The 20,827-nt window shown below is 62.2% G+C and overlaps 1 protein-coding gene across 1 annotated transcript; it reads left to right on the forward strand.

Moving 5' to 3' along the window:
• Positions 1-8,019: 8,019 nt before the first annotated feature.
• Positions 8,020-19,379, forward strand: RHPN1 (rhophilin Rho GTPase binding protein 1). The gene is made up of 15 exons (XM_004387424.1): positions 8,020-8,079; positions 12,071-12,186; positions 12,959-13,087; positions 14,016-14,091; positions 15,034-15,111; positions 15,636-15,760; positions 15,874-16,040; positions 16,163-16,356; positions 16,846-17,002; positions 17,094-17,201; positions 17,433-17,627; positions 18,131-18,207; positions 18,390-18,536; positions 18,609-18,770; positions 19,140-19,379. The coding sequence occupies exons 1-15, from the start codon at positions 8,020-8,022 to the stop codon at positions 19,377-19,379; spliced, it is 2,031 nt and encodes a 676-aa protein (XP_004387481.1).
• Positions 19,380-20,827: the final 1,448 nt, after the last annotated feature.

The raw sequence follows: 20,827 nt of genomic DNA on the forward strand, positions 1-20,827 counted from the left end.
GTGTCCACTTCCTGTCTGTGCTTCTGGTGTCCACTTCTGCGTCCGCTTCCTGTCTGTGCTTCTGGTGTCCACTTCTGTGTCCACTTCCCGTCTCTACTTCCTGTGTCCACTTCCTACTTCCCTTTCCTACTTCTACTTCCTGTGTCCATTTCCTTCCTCCGCTTCTCCTGTCCACTTCTTGTCTTTCTTCCTTATGTCCACTTCCTGTAACTATTTCTTGTGTCCACTTCCTGTGTCCACTTCCTCTCCTCTGCCTCAAAGCGGCCTTGTGTCCTCACGCTGCACTGAAACCACTCCCGTCCGAAGTCTCCACTGACCTGCCTCCGCATCCCGCATGCTCACTCACTGTCTGTCTGCGGTGCTGGACACGGGGGTCACTGGCTTCCCTTGGAGCATGGCCCTCCCTGGGCTTCAGGAACCTCCTTGCCGGGTCCCTGCTGCCCCAGGCTGCTCCGCCTCTTCCTGACCGTAAGTTGAGCTGTCCCAGCTCCGCGTCCCGGGTCCCATCACCTCTACCCATAACCGCCCTTCAGTGACGGCTCGGCAGCGTCGCCTCACCCCTGAATGCCGCGCTCGGCTGCCCAGTTGGCTGCTGGATGCGTCCATGGCACTGGCTAACGGCTGCCAGCCGACTTCAGTTCAGCGTTTCCAAAGCCCATCTCTCCCTCTCCCGGCCCGTGGCTCCCAAGCTCCCCACCGCAGGGTGAGCCCCCGATCCTCAGCTCAGGCCGAAATCGTGCCCACTCGAGTTCGCGCCCAGCACTGCCCCCGTGACGACAACACTTTTCGGGAGCCCCGGGCACCCCCGACCCGATGCCATCCAAAGCTCCAGAGTAAACGCATCGGGAGGGTGTAGCCAGTTTCCCAGTGGCCAGAGAAATGCCCAGGGAGCCAGGCCACTTTGCAGAATTTATAAGGCCAATAGTTCCCCCGCCCTGTATCCTTTTCCCCTTACTTCCAGAAAAGTGCTGTGCCTCCCTTTCTCCGAGGGCTCGCTCCCTCCCACAGGCGCTGGCACCTCTGTGTCCCAGGAGAGGCGGGAGCACGGGGGTGGCCGGGGAAAGTGCCGGAGCAGCGGGTGGGGAGGCCGTGCCCACGGCCGCTTCCCCCCAGGGGGCCTGGGCAAGGCGTGCGAGGGGGGGCTTTGAAGGGCTCTCCCTGCTCCCAAACGACTTGTTAACGACCAACTAATGCTGCCAGCTGCTCTTTCTTTTCCTTTTTTTAACAACTCTCAACTTGTCTTCAAATGAAAACAAATTCGGCCATGTCGGCTCTCTGGGCCCCGACGGCCCCGCCTGCCCCGGGACTTGGAGGGATTGATGACCCGGGCTCACCCAGAAGCCAGGTGATTCTTCACTGGAGGTGCTTTCCCACTGATTAATAGCTTTCTGACCTACACGAAAGTGTGGGCTGTATTTACAAACAATTCATTTCTCATGTCCAGTCCAGTCAGCTCGTGACGCCCTCTCCAGGTGACGCATCAGCCACTATTACGGCCATCGATTCAGGCTGCCCTCCCGGCTCGCGGTGCCCGTCCCTCCATCCATCACAGAGGGCCACCAGCGCAGTCTTATCTTAGTGAGGCCGCCTGACCATTCACTCTCTAAGGGCGCAGCAGTGGACAAACAGCATCTAATTAAATTCCCCAGCCTTGGCCAGCCCTCTGCCTCCCAAGGCTTCCTCCTCTGCTCGTTCTGGAAGAGCGCAAATGTAAACAGAGTGTCAGCAATGTCAGAGACTCGTCTGGGAGGAATGGCCGCGTCAGCACCCCGCCTGCTGCCAGAGGACTCCAAACCCTGGCACGAGGGCGCTGACGGACAAACACCACGAGAAGCGTGATTGCTGTCCAACTCACGGCGCCCCGACATGTGCGGAGCCAGACTGCTCCGTAGGGTTTTCAAGGCTGTCTTCTGAGGCGCCTCTGGGCAGTTTCAAACTGCCAGTCTTTCGGCTAGTGGTCAAGGCCTTAATCACGTGCGCCACCCAGGAGCTCCTGAACATAATTAATGGCACTGCCCTGTACACATAAGGAATGTTGAAATGACATATAGAGACCAAAACCGACGGGCTGCCGGGGTGGGGGGGCAGGGAGGGAGAGGGGCACTGCTCCGGGGCACCGAGGTCATGCTGACGGTGATGGAACGATCCGGAAAAGGACGGTGAGAACGGCCGTACACCTTGAAGAATGCGATGTTACTGAGCTGTACCTGCAGAAGTGCTTAAGATGGTGCAAGTTTTGTTGGGTATATTTTCACCCCAAAGTTTTTTTAAAAAAAGAATGTTGAAATGGTGAGCGTTTTGTTACTTATATATTTATTTCCCCCCAACACACAAAGCGCCCCACTGGGGGCACAGGCCTGGGTAGCAGGGCAACCACACAGGCATGGCCCACCTCTGCCCCCCACCCCAGCCGAGTGACCTTGTCCCTGCACCCCCGCTTCCCTGGTCTGCTCCACAACGCTTCCACTCCTGCAGCGCCTCCCAACCCCCCATAGCTGGCTTCCTTGACGGCTGAGTGGACGTTCAGGGCCCGAGGCTGAGGATTTGTGAGGCCTGGACTGAGTACCCTGGACCAAGAAGGCCCTGGGTGTTGTGTGGCCCTGCCCGAAGGAGCCCACACCAGCCCAGCTGCGACCAAGGGGGCGTCACCTCATACCAGCATGCCGGGGCTGGCCCCTTCAGCTGGGCGTGGGGAGGGGGGTGTCTTAGGCTAGGTTCTCTAGAGAAGTAAAACCAGTAAATCATATATATATATAGAGAGAGAGATTTATATCAAGGAAATGGCTCACACGGTTGTAGAAGCTGGAACATCCCAAGTCCACGGTTCAGGAAAGAGGCTTCTCCTGATTCACGTAGCTGCAGAGGCTGGCGAACCCAGGATCGGCAGATTGGGGAGCAGGGCTCTTGCTCACAGGCTGTGAAGATCCAGGAATCCCAAAATCGGTAGGCAAGACCGCTGGTAAGCCACTAGCTCAAGTCCCAAGAACCCAAGGTCAGACAAACAGGAGCCAGCTGCAGGATCCAAAAGGAGCAAAACCCCCGAGCCCTGCCTGAACGTCCACCCACACTCGATGCAGGCCACATGCCTGAGGAAACGCCCCCTCAACCAGTTGACGGCTCACAGCCGATCCCATCATGGGGGCAATCGCAAACCAAATCTCAACAGGGAGTGATCACAACATCACAGCACCTCAAAGCACTGAGAATCATGGCCAGCCAAGTTGACACGCAATCTTCCCATCACAGGGGGCTGTGTCCTCTCAGGAAGTGGATCTGCCCTCATGCAGCCCGGCCACGGCCTCCCAGACAGTCTGGCTTCAGCCTCGGTCACCTTGGGGCCAGCGGGTGTGTTTCCCGCATTCGGAGGCTTTAAGGCTGAGCCACTCACCCAGGTCACCCAGGTCGCAAGGCCGCGCCACTGAGCTGGGAAGAGATGTGCAGGCATTCTCCATCGTACAGTGTCACCTCCATGCCTGTATCACCCCAGAGCACAGGGAACAGGAAAACAGGGCAATGAAATGAGGAAGACAAGAGCTTTGAGCATTTATTGTCTTTGTCTTTAATAACGCCCCCCCACCCACAAAAAAAAAAACCAAACCCGTTGTCATCTAGTCAATTCCAACTCATAGCAACCCTATAGGACAGAGTAGAACTACCCCATAGTGTTTCCAAGGAGCAGCTGGTGGATTGAAACTGCCGACCTCTTGGTTAGCAGCCGAGCTCTTAACCACTGAGCCACCCGGGCTCCTTGTTTTTAATAGGATGTATTTAATTGTATCAAAAGAAGATGGAAGGAATACACTCTGTACCGAAAAGAATTGGTCGACATTCAACCATCTCAGGAGGTAGCATATGAACAGGAACCGATGGTCCTGAAGAAACAAGTCCAAGCTGCACTGAAGACATTGGCAAAAAACACGGCTCCAGGAATTGACGGAACACCAGCTGAGATGTTTCAACAAATGGATGCAGCGCTGGAAGTGCTCACCTGTCTATACCAAGAAGTTTGGAAGACAGCTACCTGGCCAACCAACTGGAAGAGATCTATATTTATGCCTATTCCCAAGAAAGGTGATCCCACCGAATGTGGAAATTATAGAACAATATCATTAATACCACATTCAAGTAAAATTTTGCTGAAGATCATTCAAAAGTGGCTGTAGCAGTATATAAACAGGGAACTTCCAGAAATTCAGGCCAGATTCAGAAGAGGACGAAGAACCAGGGATATCATTGCTGATGTCAGATGGATCCTGGCTGAAAACAGAGAATACCAGAAAGATGTTTACCTGTGTTTTATTGACTATAGAAAGGCATTTGACTGTGTGGATTATAACAAATTGTGGATAACATTGCGAAGAATGAGAGTTCCAGAACACTTAATTGTGCTCATGAGGAACCTGTACGTAGATCAAGAGGCAGTGGTTTGAACAGAAAAAGGGGGATACTGCATGGTTTAAAGTCAGGAAAGGTGTGCGTCAGGGTTGTATCTTTCACCATACCTATTCCATCTGTATGCTGAGCAAATAATCCTTGAAGCTGGACTATATGAAGAACAGGGCATCAGGATTGGAGGAAGACTCATTAACAACCTGTATTATGCAGACGACACAACCTTGCTTGCTGAAAGTGAAGAGGACTTGAAGCACTTACTGATGAAGATCAAAGACCACAGCCTTCAATATGGATTACACCTCAACATAAAGAAAACAAAAATCCTCACAACTGGGCTGATAAGCAACATCATGATAAACGGAGAAAAGATTGAAGTTGTCAGGGATTTCAATTTACTGGGATCCACAATCAACACTCATGGAAGCAGCAGTCAAGAAATCAAAAGACGCATTGCACTGGGCAAATCTGCTGCAAAAGACCTCTTTAAAGTATTGAAAAGCAAAGATGTTACCTTGAAGACTAAGGTGCGCCTGACCCGAGCCATGGTGTTTTCAATCGCCTCATATGCACGCGAAAGCTGGACGATGAATAAGGAAGACCGAAGAAGAACTGACGCCTTTGAATTGTGGTGTTCGCAAAGAATATTGAATATACCATGGACTGCCAAAAGAACAAACTAATCTGTCTTGGAAGAAGTACAACCAGAATGCTCCTTAGAAGCAAGGATGGTGAGACTACTTCTCACATACTTTGGACATGTTATCAGGAGGGATCAGTCTCCGGAGAAGGACGTCATACTTGGTGAAGTACAGGGTCAGCGAAAAAGAGGATGACCCTCAATAAGATGGACTGACACAGTGGCTGCAACAATGGGCTTAAGCATGATAATGATTGTGAGGAGGGCGCAGGACTGGGCAGTGTTTTGTTCTGTTGTACGTAGGGTTGCTATGAGTCGGAACCAACTCGACAGCACCTAACAACAACAACAATTTAACTGTAGGACTTTCTATAATCACAGGTCCCTATGGTTCAAGTAGTCAGCTGCTAACTGAAGAGTCCACCCAGAGGTGCTTTGGAAGAAAGTCCTGGTGATCCACTTCCAAAAAATCAGCCATTGAAAACCCTGTGGAGCACAGTTCTACTCTGACACACAAGGAGTTGTCATGAGTTGGGCTCAACTCAATGGCAACTGGGTTTTTTATTTAATTGCAAGTTTACATAATTTAATTTTTAATAACAGCTGTTTTTAACAACCAGCTCGGAAATTTTCTGGTAATTGGATGGTCAGCTTCCATGCACCGGTACTGCGGCTTCTTCTGGAACCAAGGGTGAATAAGGACATGGTTTCCCAGGAATGGGGCCGGGTCCGCCTCAAGTCCTTCACCATGCCCACATCCTCTTGTGGGGATAACTCTCCCTGACTGTCGAGTCGGTTCTGACTCATAGCGACCCTATAGGACCTAATAGAACTGCCCCATAGGGTTTCCAGGGTGGATTTGAACTGCTGACCTTTTGGTCAGTAGCCGAGCTCTTAACCACTGCGCCACCAGGGCTCTGGGAGTCTGTATCTTCAACAAGCATTCCTGGGGGCTCTTACATCCCCCAGATTTTGAGGGCAACTGCTTCACCTCCCAATGGCCACTGCCTGACAAGCCAAAAAGCCCTGGCGAAATTGCTGGTAAATTGTGTGATAAATATTTTAAAGCTAAGTATTACTTCATTGATAGCTGCTTGCCGAAGCACACAGATAAAGCCTCCCGGAGTGTCCGAAATTCTCAAGACTGTGATGAAGGCTGAGCTCTGTTTTGTGTGACGGGCTCGTGGCAGGCGTGGAAGGAGACGGCCCGCATGGAGGTGCTTTGTGCACCCAAAGGCCCCACAAAAGGGGGCTCACCATGCCCTGAACCTTCCCCAGGAACTTAGGTCTCTGGCTGTTGCAAGCAGTTCGTGCTCAATTACTAAGCTAAAGGTTGGCGGTTCAAACCCACCCAGTGGTGCTGTGGAAGAAAAGCCTGTGATTTGCTTCCGTACAGATTACAGTAAAAAAAACCCTTCAGAGTAGCTCCACTCTGTAACACACGGGGTCACCGCGAGTCGGAATTGGCTCAACAGCAACGGGCTTTTCACGGTGAACTTAGGAAGCATCAGCAAGCACCCAGCACCCACGGGTGAGAGAAACTGGAGCCCGGCTTTCCCACAGCACCAGCGTACCCCCTGGAGGCAAGCCGTGGACACTCGGGAACCAGTGGGTGGAGGAGAGTGGGCAAAGAATCCGGTGGTCTGTGCAGTCTGGGTAGGAGTGAGAAGGACAAGTGGGTCCAGTGGGCAGCTGACACAAGGAAGGGCTTCAAGCGGAGGTCGTCAGGGCAGCAAAGGCCGCCCACTGCGGGAGGCCAGTCTCGCCAGGGGGCTGGCAGTGGTTAGCGAGGGCCTTTGGGCCTGGTGAGGGGTCGCTGCTGGGGGCAGCCCACTCTGGCGGGGGCAGCCAAGGAGCTCAGCTGACAGGATTTAGATCCGGGGATGGCAGGATCCACATGCATGTGAGCAATTCGTGTGGAGGGTGGCCCGACAGGGGCCACAGCCAGGGCTGGGCTCCCGTGGCATGGAGAAGGAGCCCAGGCCCAGCACCAAGGAGGCAGCGACCTGGCAGGGCGGCTAGGACAGACTGCTGCTCAGAGAACTCGGCAGAGGAGCGCGGTCAGCGCCCATGCCCTGGTCTCTCTGCCCTAGGATGGCTGCCTTCCCAGGTGAGGAGAGCCAGCTGCAGTCTGGGGGTTCCAGAGTCCCCAGAAACCTAGCGCAGTTACACAAGGACCTGGGAGGAGGCACGCTGCAGGGGCAAGCCCAGCAGGGGCGCAGGCTCTGAGAGCCGGGAGGTTCTAGAGGCGGACGGGTTCTGGAAGCAGAAGGGTTCTGAAGCGGGTGGGGTTCTGGAGGCAGGTGGGTTCTGGAGGCAGGTGGGTTCTGGAGCGGGCGGGTTCTGGAGGCACGTTCCGGGGCAGGCCGGCGCCGCGGCGGGCCGGGCCGGGCGGGTCAGCGGGCGCGAGAAGAAAGCCGCCTTTGTCAAGAACTCCGCAAGCGCTCGCCTCCAACAAAACCGTTTGAAAACCCCATTGTGAACCCTTCGGAGCAACCCTCTCGGAGGTCCCGTTGCCGGGGTGACAGGGCGCCGGGTGACGCGGGCGGCCCAGGCTTCGGAGACTGTACGATCTCCGTCGGGAGGGTCTGGAGGAGCGCCCCGGTCCCCAGTCCCCACTTTTTTGTCGCTCGTCCCCTCTCCCCGAACTCTCCCCGCGGGCCGGGCCTCCGCGCGTGCGCACTGCCCAGTCCCCACGGCGCTCCGGGCCAGCTGTTGCCGGGGTTACCGCACTCCCCCGGGGCCAAGGCCCCGCCCGGAGCCCGCCTCCCTCTCTGGCTGGTTGGCCTCAGCTGCTGTCCGTCCGAGTCACCGCCGCCGCCGATTGGTTGCGGCAAGTTTCGCACGCTCGGCGCTCCCAGCCACGCCTCCGGCCCCGGGCCGCCCCACCGGGAAGACTGTGAGTCACGCAGAGGGCGGCGAAGGGCGGCGGCGCAACCTGTCCCGGCGGCCGTCGGAGCCCGCGATCGGTCGCTGCAGGGGCGGCGATGATCCTCGAGGAGAGGCCAGACGTCCCGGGCGGCGGCGAGGACAGCTCCCGGCTGCAAGCGGCGGGCAGCGGCCGCAAGGTGGGGGAGCGGGGCGGGGGTGGGGAGATCTCGGGGTGCGACGGGGCGGGGCGAGGGGCGCGGGGCGGCGGTGCAAGACGGGGTTCCGGGGTCGGTGAGGGTTCAAGGCGGGGGATGGGGCCGGGGGACTCGCGGGGTGCCGTGGTGCAGGGCGAAGGACACGGGGAGTGCGGCTGGGGGTCGCGGGAGGAAGGGGTATTGCGCGATGTGGAGCAGGGGTGTCTGCAGGGGTGCAGGCGGGGGACAAGGATGCATTTGAGGCTTTCAAGGTGCAGGGGCATCGCGGGGTGCAGAGTGCAGGTACCTGGGGGCGCGGGGCCGGGGTGTTTGGGCGCAGATAGGGTTCCCGGGGTGCAGGGGTATTGCGGGGGGGTGCACAGCACAGGTCGTTAGGGGTGCCGAACCCGGGAAGTGACAGGTGCGGAGCAGGAATCTCCAACACCTGGCTTGGTGCCCGGCAGCCACCTGTTACCCGGTCTGGGGCAGAGGAGCTGGCTTTGGCCTCTCCAGCCCCAGACAGCCACCTTCAGGCCTGGGGGGGTCTTTGGAAGGCGACTCTTCTCCCATGTCTCACCCCCCCCACCCCCAGAGGCAGGCAGGGCTTTACCGCTGGGGAAAGTGGGGAAATTGAGGCTGGTGGAGAGGCCAGAGCCTGCGTCCCTTGCTGCCCCGTCTGGGGTCACGGTGTGTCCAGTGGCCTCCCATGACTGGGAGGGGGTGAGAGTCTGGCCGGTTGGCCTCTGTGAAGCCACTGAGCCCCGCCCTCCTGCAGGGTGCCCCTGGTCTTCCCGGATCTCCCTTCTCTGCAGGTGTTGGGCTCCGGGTGTGACAGCCGCAGGCCCTCATGTTTGCTTCCGGCCCCATAGTTCCTCCCTCCTAGCTTTGTCCCCTCTGCCGAGGGGCAGCTGCCTCACTGGGCGTTGATGTGATTTTGCTTCGAGTAGCAGGTCGCTGACACGTCTCGGGGTGTGGGTCATCACTGGAGGACCCCTCCGCTGAGCAGTTGGTCCTTTTGTCACTTCCTCGTCACTTTGTAAACCTTTGCCCCCCTCCTGAAGTCCCTAACCCGGGGTGCTGACCAGGACAGGTTCCAAGAGCACTGAAGAAGCTCCGGGACATGAGGACCTGTTGCAGGGTGGCCCCTGGGGTCACTGTAGCTGCTCCGGTGCTCCACGCTAGGCGCCCTGTCCCCCAGCCCTGGAGCTGCCCAGCAGAGGTGGTGCCTGCTCCAGGCCCAGGCGCCCCCACCATGGCACTGCCCCTCCTTTTTCTCAGGTGTCGGCTGCACATTATCCTCCAGCTGACTGAGTTCAGCTTTTGTGTGTCTGGGCCCGGTGTGCCGGGCAGGAGGAGAGAGGCAGGCCGTGGGCCAGGTGAGGTGACCTGATCTGACTCAGATCCACTCTGAGAGAGAGGAGAGGCCAGGCCTGGCCCCGTGACCCCCCAGCAGTGTTTGGAGGAGCGGTTTGGGAGGCTGCAGACAAGCGGCTCCACAGGGCCCCACAGGTGCGCCTTCATCCGTGGGCTGTGGTGGGCTCTCTGTGGCTGCAGCAACGACCCAGCCCTCACTGTGCCTCTGTCCCGCAGTGGCCCATCAGTCAGGGAATCCTGGCCTGCATCTGCCCACACAGGTTGGGGTGGGGAAGTGGGGCACAGGAGCCCGTGGCGTGGTGGTGGGACCCTGGCCCTGCTGGCGGGGAGGGGGCATGAGTCACACACGGCAGAGCTGGCTCTCGGGGAGCGAGTGCTGGGGCTGGGCCAGGCCTCAGATAGCACACCTGAGGGATGGGTTCAGTAACTGCCCGAAGTGACCCTCCCCCAAGCGTCACCCCAGTCCTGAGCTCCATGCCCAGGGGAGACCACAGGGGCTTACCAGCCTGGGAACCCCAGCGCAGCTGTTAGTGTTGGGAAGCGTGGCCTTGGCAGCAGCCCACGCCCGGTTTCCTCCCGTCCTGAGGTCATGGGCCCGGTGTCCCCGGCAGCAGGTGCAGGCTGACCTCTGCCGCAGGGCGGGTGCAGGGCGTTCGCTTCTCTTGCTCTGTCCCTTTCCGCCAGCTGTTGCCAAGGCCCAGCCCCGGTGCAGCCACTGTGGGGATGCCCAGAGGCCACACCCCTGCTCTGTCCGCAGTGGAGCCAGAAACAACCGCAGCGGGTCCAGGGCCCCAGCGAGCTGGAACCAGACCACCTCTGTGTGCTGGGGATAGCGGGAGACCGGGTGGCCCGGCGCCTGAGCTCCTCGCCTGCGGGGTCTCGGGGCCCACCTTCACCGTCTGGAGGGTGAGAGGTGCTGGCTTCCGAAGTCCATGGCTGTTCCCATGCCAGCCCCGCAGGCTGTGCAGACAGCCTGGCCTTGGGGGAGCAGTTAGGGGTTATCGGGGTGCCCAGCTGAGCTCTGAGCAGACCCGATTCTGAGGTTGTGGTTCTCTCCTCTGCCCTCCCCTTCTGACACGTTTCTCCAGGAGGGGGCAGGGAGCAGCTGGATCATCGGGACATCCTATGTCGTGTGGGTTAGGCAGCCTACGGAGCTAGGCGGTTCTGCCCAGCACACGGACCCCCTGCCATGGAGCAGATGCACCCCCGCCCGCCCTGGAGCAGATGTCCTCACCCCCACTTTGAGGCAGATCTCCCCCTCCAGGGAGGATGTCCCCCCCACTCAGGATCTGTAGCAGCTGCTGGCACATTGCAGGTCAGCTTTGGAAGGAGAGGACTGTGGCTTCGGCTGTGGCCCATCTGCCCCCACCTCTGGCTCCGTAGGCGTCTTGGAGGGCCGGCCGCCTGTGTTCATAGGCAGGCCTGGGGTCACTGCAGAGAAGGGGTGCAGCCCCACCGTCAGGAAGACAGTGATACACGCGGTGGGGGGGCGCGTTTGCCTCCTTTTCTCCTCGTCCACCCCAGACTGGCCTCCCCCTGCTCAAGGGAGCTGCCCAGTCCCTGGGAGGGCCTGCTCCAAGTCCACGTTTCTGATAGCCGCGGAGGCCCCTGCCCTTCCAGTCCCCCCAAGCATCTGCAGGAGGCAGCAGGGTCTCAGGTGGAGGCTCTGGAGCCAGGTCAACGAGTGAGGGCCCAGCCCTGGGCATCCATGCGGATTGGGGGAGCCCAGCCCTGGGCATCTACATGATGGGTTGCCCTCAAGGAGGCTGGGCCGAGGTGCCCCTAAACCAAAAAAAAAAAAAAAAAAATCCATTGCCGTCGAGTCGATTCTGACTCACAGCGACCCTATAGGCGTGCCTCTGGAGTAGCCGATTTGGGTGGAGGGTCCAAGGGCAGAATGTCCAGTGACCAGGGAGGGGGTCCTGCCGTGGGCCGAGCCCTGGGGCCTGTGCACCACCCCCCAGTGGAGGGAGTGGAGCACACGGGGCTGGACGGGATATGGGCCCCACCTCCTCAGTATCCCCCTTGTTGGCACATGTCCAGCTCTCGTGACCCCCTCGTGGCTATGTCAAGGTGAGGCTTCCATTGTGCAGCAGAGAGCGCCAGGAGGAGAGGATGTGGAGGGTCGAGGAGAGGGCTCAGGGGAGGAGAGAGGGTGCAGGGGAGGAGAGAGCGCAGGGGAGGAGAGGGGGCGGGGGAGGAGAGAGCGCAGGGGAGGAGAGGGGGCATGGGGGTGCAAGGGTGCAGAGAAGGCGGTGAGGCGACATGCCCAGGGTAGGCTCAGCCTGGACCCTGGTGGAGAGCGAGGAGGGTCAGGGTAGGAAGGGCCTGTGGTGGCTCCTGGGCTGAGGTGGGGCTGAGAGCATCGAGTGCCGTGCACCCCACATGCCCACCTAGGAACCGCCTAGGGGACTGTCCCACAGGGGCACCAGGGACCTCGTTGAGGTGTTCACACAGCACCTCCTCAGGAAGAGAACGGGATCTCCCAGATGGCCGTCAGGAGACACGCCCCCACGGCCAGGCTCCCTCTTGAGCCTCCTTGGGGGCTTGGGGCCCGACGGCAGCCCACCACCGTGACCCCTGTGTGGCTTCCCTGCAGAGCTGTGACCCGCTGGCTCAGTCACAGCACAGCCGCCTGCAGAGCCGCAGGGCCCGCGTCCACCAGCTGATCAACAAGGAGCTGCGCATGCGGACGGGCGCCGAGAACCTATACAGGTGGGTGCCAGCGCCTGCCGCTGTCCCGGCCCTCAGTCACTTCCAGGCCCCTGCAGGCCAGGCCCAGGCTGGGTGTGTGAGTCCCGGGGCTGCTGGAACAAAGCACCACACACCAGGGGCTTAAAATAAGAGGAATTTGTTTGCTCACAGTTCTGGAGTGCAGAAGTCCAAGTTCAGGGTACCTCTGGAGGCTCCAGGGAGAGTCCTCCCTTGTCTTGTCCGGCTTCTGGAGCTTGTCCAGTCCTTGGCTTGTGGCCGTATCTCTCCAGTCTCTGCTGAACTAAAGCCCCACACCTGCACACCCCACTCTGCAGGGGAGGCTGAGGCTCGGGGGGGACCACAGGCTGTGTCGGGGGCTATGCTCCAGTCCAAAGGGCCCCTCACCCATTCCAGCACCGCCTGCCTCAGCCCTGCGCAGCCTGGCCTTTCTTGCTGCCCACTGCCCCCTGTCCGTCCCCCAGACACAGGCATGGAGAGCTCAGATTTCCCCAGCTCCTCCAGGGGAGGTGGTCTTGAGTCCCATGGGCGAGCCTGTGTCCTGGGGCTGGGTAGGGAAGAGTCAAGACTGCCTGTGAGGGGGACTGGGTGACAAGGACTGTAGGAAGGGGACTGGGAGGTCACCCAAACCAGCCGAGGGCCATCTTGTGCCTGTTTGGGGCACCCTGGACCCTCGGACCACCGCATCGTCTTGGGCTGGGTCAGCAGGGTCGGGGGTGGGGGCCGGGCTTGGGTCTGCCTCAGGACAGGGCTGTGACCTCACCTGGCCCCCCAGAGCCACCAGCAACAGCCAGGTCAGGGAGACGGTCGTCCTGGAGCTGAGCTACGTCAATGCCAGCCTGCAGCTGCTGAAGGAGGAGCTGGAGGAGCTCAACAGCAGCGTGGACACACCCCGGCACGAGGGGTGCGTGTGTGTGTGTGAGTGTGCATAGATGTGCCCCAGCCCGAGGGGTGTGTGTGTGTGTGTGCATGGATGTGACCCAGCAAAAGGGGTGCATGTGTGTGTGCGTGCGCATGGACATGCCCCAGCACGAGGGGTGTGTGCGTGTGCGTGTCTGTGTGTGCATAGTTGTGCCCCAGCATGGGGGGGGTACGTGTGTGTGTGTGTGAGGCTGCGTTCCAGGACAGAGTGTGTTTGGACACGCCCTGGCGGGGTGTGTGTGTGTCTTAGGCTGGGGTCTCTAGAGGAGCAAAACCAGTGAAGTGTAAATATGTAAATATACAGAGAAAGATTTATTTCAAGGAAATGGCTCACACAGTTGTAGAGGCTGACAAGTCCCAAATCCGTGGGTCAGGCGTCAGGCTGGAGGCTTCTCCTGACTCACGTGGTCGCAGGGGCTGACGAACCCAAAATCAGCAGGTCAGGTGGAAGGCTGCTGGCTCGTGGGGTTGTGGGAGCTGCTCATCCCAAAATCTGCAGGTCAGACAGCAGGCTGCTGGCTCACTTCCCAAGCACCAGAGGTCAGAGGAAGATGAGTTAGATGCAGGATGGAGACAGTGAGCTTTGCCAGAACATCCATATATATTAGATGCAGGCCACACCCCCAAGGAAACTCCCCTTCCAACTGATTGGCTGCTCACATCAGATGACAGAATGGAGGATGATTACGTAGTATCTGCGAAACCACTGAGAATCACGGCCTAGCCAAGCTGACCCACAATCTTAACATCAGTGTGTGCGCGTGTGTGTACACGCCTGTGTGTGTGGCTGCGTTCTAGGATGAAGCACGTGTGGACGTGTGGATAGAAGGGAGGGGCAGACGTCAGTAGGGCAGGAGCAATGGGTGGCACCTGGTACTTGGGGACATCTGGAGTGGACACTCTGGTTCCAGGGAAGGCGTCAGCATCCCCATGATCCCTCTGGGCCTGAAGGAGACCAGGGAGCTGGACTGGTCCACACCCTTGAAGGTAAGTGCTGCTGAGCCCCCTTCTGTGGGGCCCAAGGGGGGCCTGCCCTGCCCTGAGGGGTCTGAGAGATAACGGCCCTTCCCAGGCGGTCTGAAGGATCACGACCCTGCCCTGGGGTTCAAGGGATCAGGGTCCGAGGTTCTTGGCCCTGCCCGGGAATTGAGCAGATGAGGAAACCGAGGCCCAGAGAGAGGAAGAGGCTAGCCTGGTCGCCAGGGGCCTGAGCAGAGCCACAGGGGTGCTGCTCCCAGCCGATCCCCCTGGCCTCTCCTCTGCAGGCCACACTGGACCCCCCGGAGGCAGAGACGTTTCTGCCTGGGGGTGGTTGGAGTGAGTGGGCACCCTGCCCTGGGACAGTGTGCCAAGCCCAGCCGTCCTGCTGGCAGCCCTGGGGTGGCTCCAGGGTCCTGGAACTCATGCTCTGAGGGCCCTCTGGCCTGGGGGCTGCCTGCCCACTCCAAACCAGAGCCTATTCTGAGACTTCCCGGGTCCTGAGTGTCTTCTTGAGGCCCCATGGGCCCAGTGCTGGGAGGTGGGCCTGGCCTGGCCACCGCCAGTAGGTTCCCCGAGGCAAATGGTCTACCTCCAAGTGCCTCAATTTCCTCGCCTGTCGGACGGCAGCCGGCACCTGCCTCGCGGGTGGCCTGTCAGACGGCAGCCGGCTCCTGCCTTGCGGGTCACTGTGTCACTGGGTCGCTGTGGGGTCAGTAGGGGATGCAACAACAGTGCCGCCAGCTGTCCTGGCCCACATCTGTGGGGGCCGGCATCATCTGTGAGGAACCCCGGGGCCAGGGGACCCAGCTCAGTGCCCACCAGGCCCTGCACACACACCAGCCCTTCTCGGGGGCCAGCCTTCTGCCACCCACCCAACACCCTAGCCCTTCTCCCCGCCCCGTGGAGACCTCAGGAGGCCGCCTGCCTCACCCCATCCCCACCCCTCAGGAGCTGATCTCAAGGCACTTTGGCGAGGACAGCGCCTCCTACGAGGTGGAACTGAAGGAGCTGGAGGACCTGAGGCAGGTGTGTGGCCTGCCCCCACCCCACTGCCTCCCGGGGCACGGCAGCCACGGGTCCTGAGCCAGGGTCCCAGCTGCCCTCCACAAGGCCTCCTGCAGCCCACCCAGCTCACAGATGAGGAAACTGAGGCTCAAGTTGGGAACCAGCCAGGAACTCAGTGTAGATGTTCACCTGGGTGGCAGGGACCAGAGCACAGGAGGGTCCGTACACCCCCCAAGGGGTTCCGTCCTTGGGGAGCCTGCTGGCCCCTCGCCCCAGCGCTGATGCTCACCCCGTGCTCTGCACTGGGTCCCGGGTGGCATGCGTGGCCCAGGGGAGGGGGGGCGTGCCCTGGTGTGGCTGGCATGGGTGGAGAGGGGGTGCGGCCTCACTGGGGATGGGGGTGCCCTAGAGCGGCCCCCAGCACTGAGCCCGTGGGCACCTCATGCTCTCTGCCCCTCCCTGGGTGCTGCCGGTGGGCCCCCAGGGCGGTGAGCATGCTGTGGGTGGGGGCTAGGCAGTGGGGCCCAGTTGGCTGCTCCCTACAGGCCATGCGGATGCCCAGCCGAGACCAGGCAGGCCTGGAGCTGCTCATGGTCTACTACAGCCAGCTCTGCTTCCTGGACGCCCGCTTCTCGGCGCCCACCAGGAGCCTGGGGCTGCTCTTCCACTGGTAGGGGGGCCTGGCGGCCGGGCTTCCCACGCGGTCCTCTCCCATCACCTGCCCACCCTCAGCTCCCCCACCCCGTGCCGAGGGTCCTCACCAGCCCTGACCCCACCCGGCAGGTATGACTCGCTCACGGGGGTCCCGGCCCAGCAGCAGACCCTGGCCTTTGAGAAGGGCAGCGTGCTCTTCAACATTGGCGCCCTCTACACCCAGATCGGGGCCCGCCAGGACCGCTCCTGTGTCGAGGGCTCCGGCCGGGCAATCGAGGCCTTCCAGCGGGCTGCAGGTGAGGGCTGCCCGGGCCTGCAGCAGTGGGTGGGGTGTGGCCCGCAGGCAGCACGGGGGCTGAGCAGGGACCGGCGGGCATGGAGGGGCCTTGGGGCCTGGGATGAGCGTTCCCCTCTGCAGGGGCTTTCAGCCTCCTCAGGGAGAGCTTCTCCCACGCACCAAGCCCCGACATGAGCCCCACCGCGCTCCACGTGCTGGAGCAGCTCATGACCGCCCAGGCCCAGGAGTGCGTCTTCGAGGGCCTCTTGCTGCCGGCCCCCACCGCGCCCCATGACAGCCCAGCCCAGCTGCGCCTGGCCCAGGAGGCCGCCCAGGTGAGGATGGGCAGCCCCCACCGCCCTGCTGGGACCCTCCCCAGGGTCTCGGCCCCAGTGGGCAGGAGGGGCAGGGTGTGGGTGAGGGTGGCAGGGAGGGGCAGAGCAGGGTTCAGGGAGGCCCAGGCTGGGCAGGTGAGGTGGCCACGTCCCCGTGTGTTGGGTCCCTGGAGCTGGTGTTTTCGTCCTGGGCCCTGTGGCCCCATCACAGTGCCAGCCCCAAACCCCGTGTTTCACGTCCCCACTTGTGCATGGGTCCCCATCACTGCGGTCTGCCTGGTGGCCTCTGCCCGTCTGCTGGGGAGGGGTGGCATCAACCAGAGCAAGAACTGGGGACCCCCGAGTCCCCTCCATGTGGGGTGTGGGGGCTGCTTGACCTGGGTTGAGGTGGACAGAGGCTGGGTCCGGGCTGGGGCGGGGCAGGGCTGAGGCTGGCTGGGCCCCGCTGGCCTGCCCCAGTGCCCTGAACTCTGCAGTGCCCTCTGGCAGGTGGCGGCCGAGTACGGCCTCGTGCACCGGGCCCTGGCACAGCCACCTGCCCGTGACTACATGCCCCGCTCCTGGGCCGCCCTGGTCCAGGCCAAGGCCGAGTACTTCCGTGCCCTGGCCCACTTCCACACGGCTGTGGCTCTCTGTGACAGCCCCTGTGAGTCCTATGCCCTGTAGGCCTGCGTGGGTGGTGGCGGGCGGGCGGGCGGGCGGGCGCTCGTGGCCAGGCTCACCGTCTCTGCCCCCAGCGCCGGCCGAGGGAGAGCTCCCCATGCATGAGGTCTTCGGGCCACCCTGGGCCTCTGAGCCGCTGGGCCCCACGCTGCCGCTGGAGCCGGAGGAGCGCAGGAAGCGTGGTGAGGCCTGCAGGGAGGAGGGCAGGAGACCCCCCCAACACCTCCTGTGACCCCTGCCTGGTAGGGGGACGTCTGGGAGGACCTGCAGCTCCCCAGTGGCCCACTCCCCACCCCGAGGCCAGCCGTGCTGGGACCCTCGGGCTGACCCCGGAAGCCTCCCCGCCCCGCCTGTCTCGCCCGTCCTGGGGTAGGACTGTCCCCGCACTGTGTGACGGCCGCTGCCCGCCGCAGGCAAGGCCCACCTGAGGCGTGCCATCCTGGGGCAGGAGGAGGCGCTGAGGTTGCACAGCCTATGCCGTGTGCCTCGCAAGGTGGACCTGCTGCAGGCCGTGGTGGCCCAGGCGCTGCGGCACTCGCTGGCCAAGTACGCAGAGCTCGACCGCGAGGACGACTTCTTCGAGGCCGCCGAGGCCCCCGACATCCAGCGTGAGCGGTGGGCCCGGGGTGGGCACCCCTCACAGGCCCTGGCTGCGGAGCTGTGGTCATGGCACCTGTGAAGCGCGTTTCCAGCCTCCCAGAGCTGCCGCTCGTGGCTTACTTGAGCCTCTGAGGACCCGGGAGGGCCCAGTTCTAGGTAGTGGGTCCAGGGAGCCTGGGGAAGGCAGAACCACCATCCTGACCCAGTCCCCCAGCCGGTCCTGCCCTAGGGAGGGGTGCTGGAACCTGTCACCCACACAGCCCACACCGCCTGTGGTCCCGGGGCCCCCCGCCAGCCAGTGTTCAGGGGGCACTTCCCAGGGAAACCGCCTGGAGCTCCCTGGGCAGATGGGCCACCTGTGCCAGGGCCCGGGCAGCTCCTTGGGGTGGGGGCAGGCTGGCCTGTTGATCCCGTCAGGGCCGGGCTCTGAGGGCCCAGCTTCCCTGGCCGCGCCGGCATCCTGGCTGGGGACTGGGGTCCTCAGAGCCTCCCTCCACCTTCCCCCTTTCAGCTAAAACCCATCAGAAGCCGGAGGTCAGAACACCCAGCTTCTCCCAGATGAAGAGGGCTGACATCTTCCACCGGCTGGTGAGTGCCCACCCCGCTCAGGCCCCTACCTGGTCCCTGGGACCAGACCCCCAACGTGAACAAGGGGAGCCTGGTCCGCCTCTCCAGGGGCCCCCGTTGGAGTCTGTCCTGGAGTGTACAGGGCTGGGGGCGGGGGGCTAGTCAGGCCAGAGGCTTTGACCTCTGACCACATCCCACCCCAGGGACCCCTGTCCGTGTTCTCAGCCAAGAACCGGTGGCGGCTGGTGGGGCCAGTGCGTGTGACCCGAGGAGAGGGGGGCTTCGGTTTCACCCTGCGGGGAGACTCGCCTGTGCTCATCGCCGCCGTCATCCCGGGGGGCCAGGCTGCGGTAAGGGGCCACCTGCCCTCGCCAAGTCCCCTTCCCCAGGGTAAGTCCACCCGCTCACTAGCGTCCCCGCAGGCGGCCGGCCTCAAGGAGGGTGACTACATTGTGTCCGTGAACGGGCAGCCGTGCAAGTGGTGGAAGCACGCGGAGGTGGTGGCGCAGCTGCGGAGTGCGGGTGACGAGGGCGTGGACCTGGGCGTGGTGACGCTGCTGTCCGGCGCCGAGCTGCCCGGCACGGTGAGGCCCAGCGTGGCACAGGGTCTAGCTGCCCGCCCTGATGCTCTGGAAGGACTCCCCCTGGGAAGAGCAGGGATGCGGGCAGGTAACCTGCGCTAATGGGGGCCTTTCAGGCGGTGGCCTTGCACCTGCCGTCACCCCCAGCAGTCCCCATCCTGCCCTCAAGGACGTACCAGCCCACCCCAGGCCATCAGCCGGGCCTGTGTCCCTGGCACTCCTTGGGGCTCCTGGCAACCCTGCCCCAGAGGCCTCATCCCCCCGACGGCCGAGGGGGTGAAGCAGCAAACCCTGGGGCCCCACTGCACAGTGTGCCCCGTCTCCCGGCACCTGCCCTGTGGGGTGGCTGACTGTATTTCTGTCCGGGTGCAGGGGGACCGCTGGCCGGCACTGCTGGGCCCGGGGGGCCTCCTGAGGAGCCAGAAGGAGTGTGGCTGTGAGATGCCAGCGCCCGCCCAGGCCAGCCCCAGGCCTCTGCTCGGCTGGAGCCGCAAGACCAAGGGGAGCAAGGCCAAAGGCTATCCCCAGCCCCTGGCCCCTGCAGGGACCGCCACACCGGCCCCTGCCCCTTGTGGGCCACCCTCACCCTCCGAGTGCCCAGGCTGGCTGTGAAAGCCTGGTCCCTCCCAGGGGACCTTCAGGCCAGCGTTGGCTCTGCCCAGCCCCCAGGGCTTCAGGAAGGACCCCACCTGCCATTAAATACCGTCTTCAGACAAGCAAGCGTGTTCGCCCAGTCCTGGGCCCTGGGCAGCACACCCACACGTGGGAAGCTGTGCGTCCTGGCTGGCCTGGGTGTCCAAGGGGCCATCCTCACCTGTCCAAGGCACTGAACAGTGGAGGCAGCTGCCTGGGGGTGGGCAGAGGGGTTCTGGCTGCTTCGAGAAGCCATCCTGGAAAGCTGGCGGGCGGGGGGGCAGGATGCGCGGCTGTGGGTCCCTGTAGCTTGCATCCTCCCTCGCCTGGGCTCCCTGAGCTGGGCTACCTGTGCACCACCCCCCCCCCACACCTGTCCACACCCTCCCTTGGTGCCCAGCCACCCTGCTGCTGCCTGGCACAGATCCCCATGCCCAACCCTGCTCTGAGCCAAGCTCCTCCGGCTGCCTCCCTCCATTGTCCGCCCCACCCACCCGGTGGGGCTGAATGGGGCTTGGCTTCCTCCCCGGCCCCCAGGCTGCCCTTCCTGCCCTGCCCAGCCCCTCTGGGAAGAGCCCAGCAGGACCCTCGCCCGCCTCCACCCTCTCTTGGCCTCTCCCTGCCTCCCACCCCACTCTCTGCCCCCCACAGGCCCGCGCGCCCCTGACGTGCGAGCCGGGAGGCCGTGGTAGGCAAGCTTTGGCAGCTGTCTGTCTTCCCAGCAGGGGCCCCCACCCTGTCCCTGGCCCACGAGGGCTCTGCCATGTCTGCCCAGCCCCTGCCGCCCTCGGCTGGCTTCTCAGGCCATGAGCCATCAGGTCCCCAAGCTGGGAAATGGGGACAGTGGCAGGCCCCCGAGAGGCCACACGTGAGGGAGGCAGGGTGGCAGTGGCAGGCTGGGGTGAGCTGGGGAAACCACGGTGGAAGGGGGTGCTCAGGTCTGCATGTCTCAGTGGAGGGGCCCCCAAAAGACCAGGCAGGGGCAAGGAGAAGAGGGACAGAGCTGGGCCGAGACTACACCCCCCTGTGGTCACCAGGGGGCAGCCGCCACCATCTGCTCAAGCCGCCATAGGAGACTGATCTTCCGGCAGTTGGGGAAGGGGAGGGGAGAGGCCGGCAGCAGACCAGGAGAGCAGAGAGACTCTGCCTCCCCTGCAGGCAGAGTCCCCAGGCAGTCCCCCGTGCTGTCATGGGGTCTGGTCCCCAGGTGGGAGCAGCCCCATTCCAAGCTCGGTCCATCGGCCCCTGGCGTCCCATCACATCCCTTCTGCTTTAGCCCAAATGCCGAAGTCCCGGGGTGTGAGAGAACTGTGTGTGTGTGTGTGTGTGTGTGTGTGTGTGTGTGTGTGCGCGCGCGCACGCGCGCATGACTGCATGTGAGTATGTGTGTATGTGAGTGTGGTGTGAGTGCCTGTGTGAGTGGCTGT

This window comes from Trichechus manatus, unplaced genomic scaffold, assembly GCF_000243295.1.
Source record: "Trichechus manatus latirostris isolate Lorelei unplaced genomic scaffold, TriManLat1.0 scaffold00185, whole genome shotgun sequence".
Classification (NCBI taxonomy): Eukaryota; Metazoa; Chordata; class Mammalia; order Sirenia; family Trichechidae; genus Trichechus; species Trichechus manatus.

Excerpts from the sequence above, each read along its gene's own strand:
- RHPN1 (XM_004387424.1), top strand. The coding sequence starts at position 8,020 with ATGATCCTCGAGGAGAGGCCAGACGTCCCGGGCGGCGGCGAGGACAGC. Across the intron at positions 16,357-16,845 it reads TGGCCCAGGAGGCCGCCCAG|GTGGCGGCCGAGTACGGCCT; the intron begins GTGAGGATGGGC and ends GCCCTCTGGCAG. Across the intron at positions 17,003-17,093 it reads GGCTCTCTGTGACAGCCCCT|CGCCGGCCGAGGGAGAGCTC; the intron begins GTGAGTCCTATG and ends CTCTGCCCCCAG.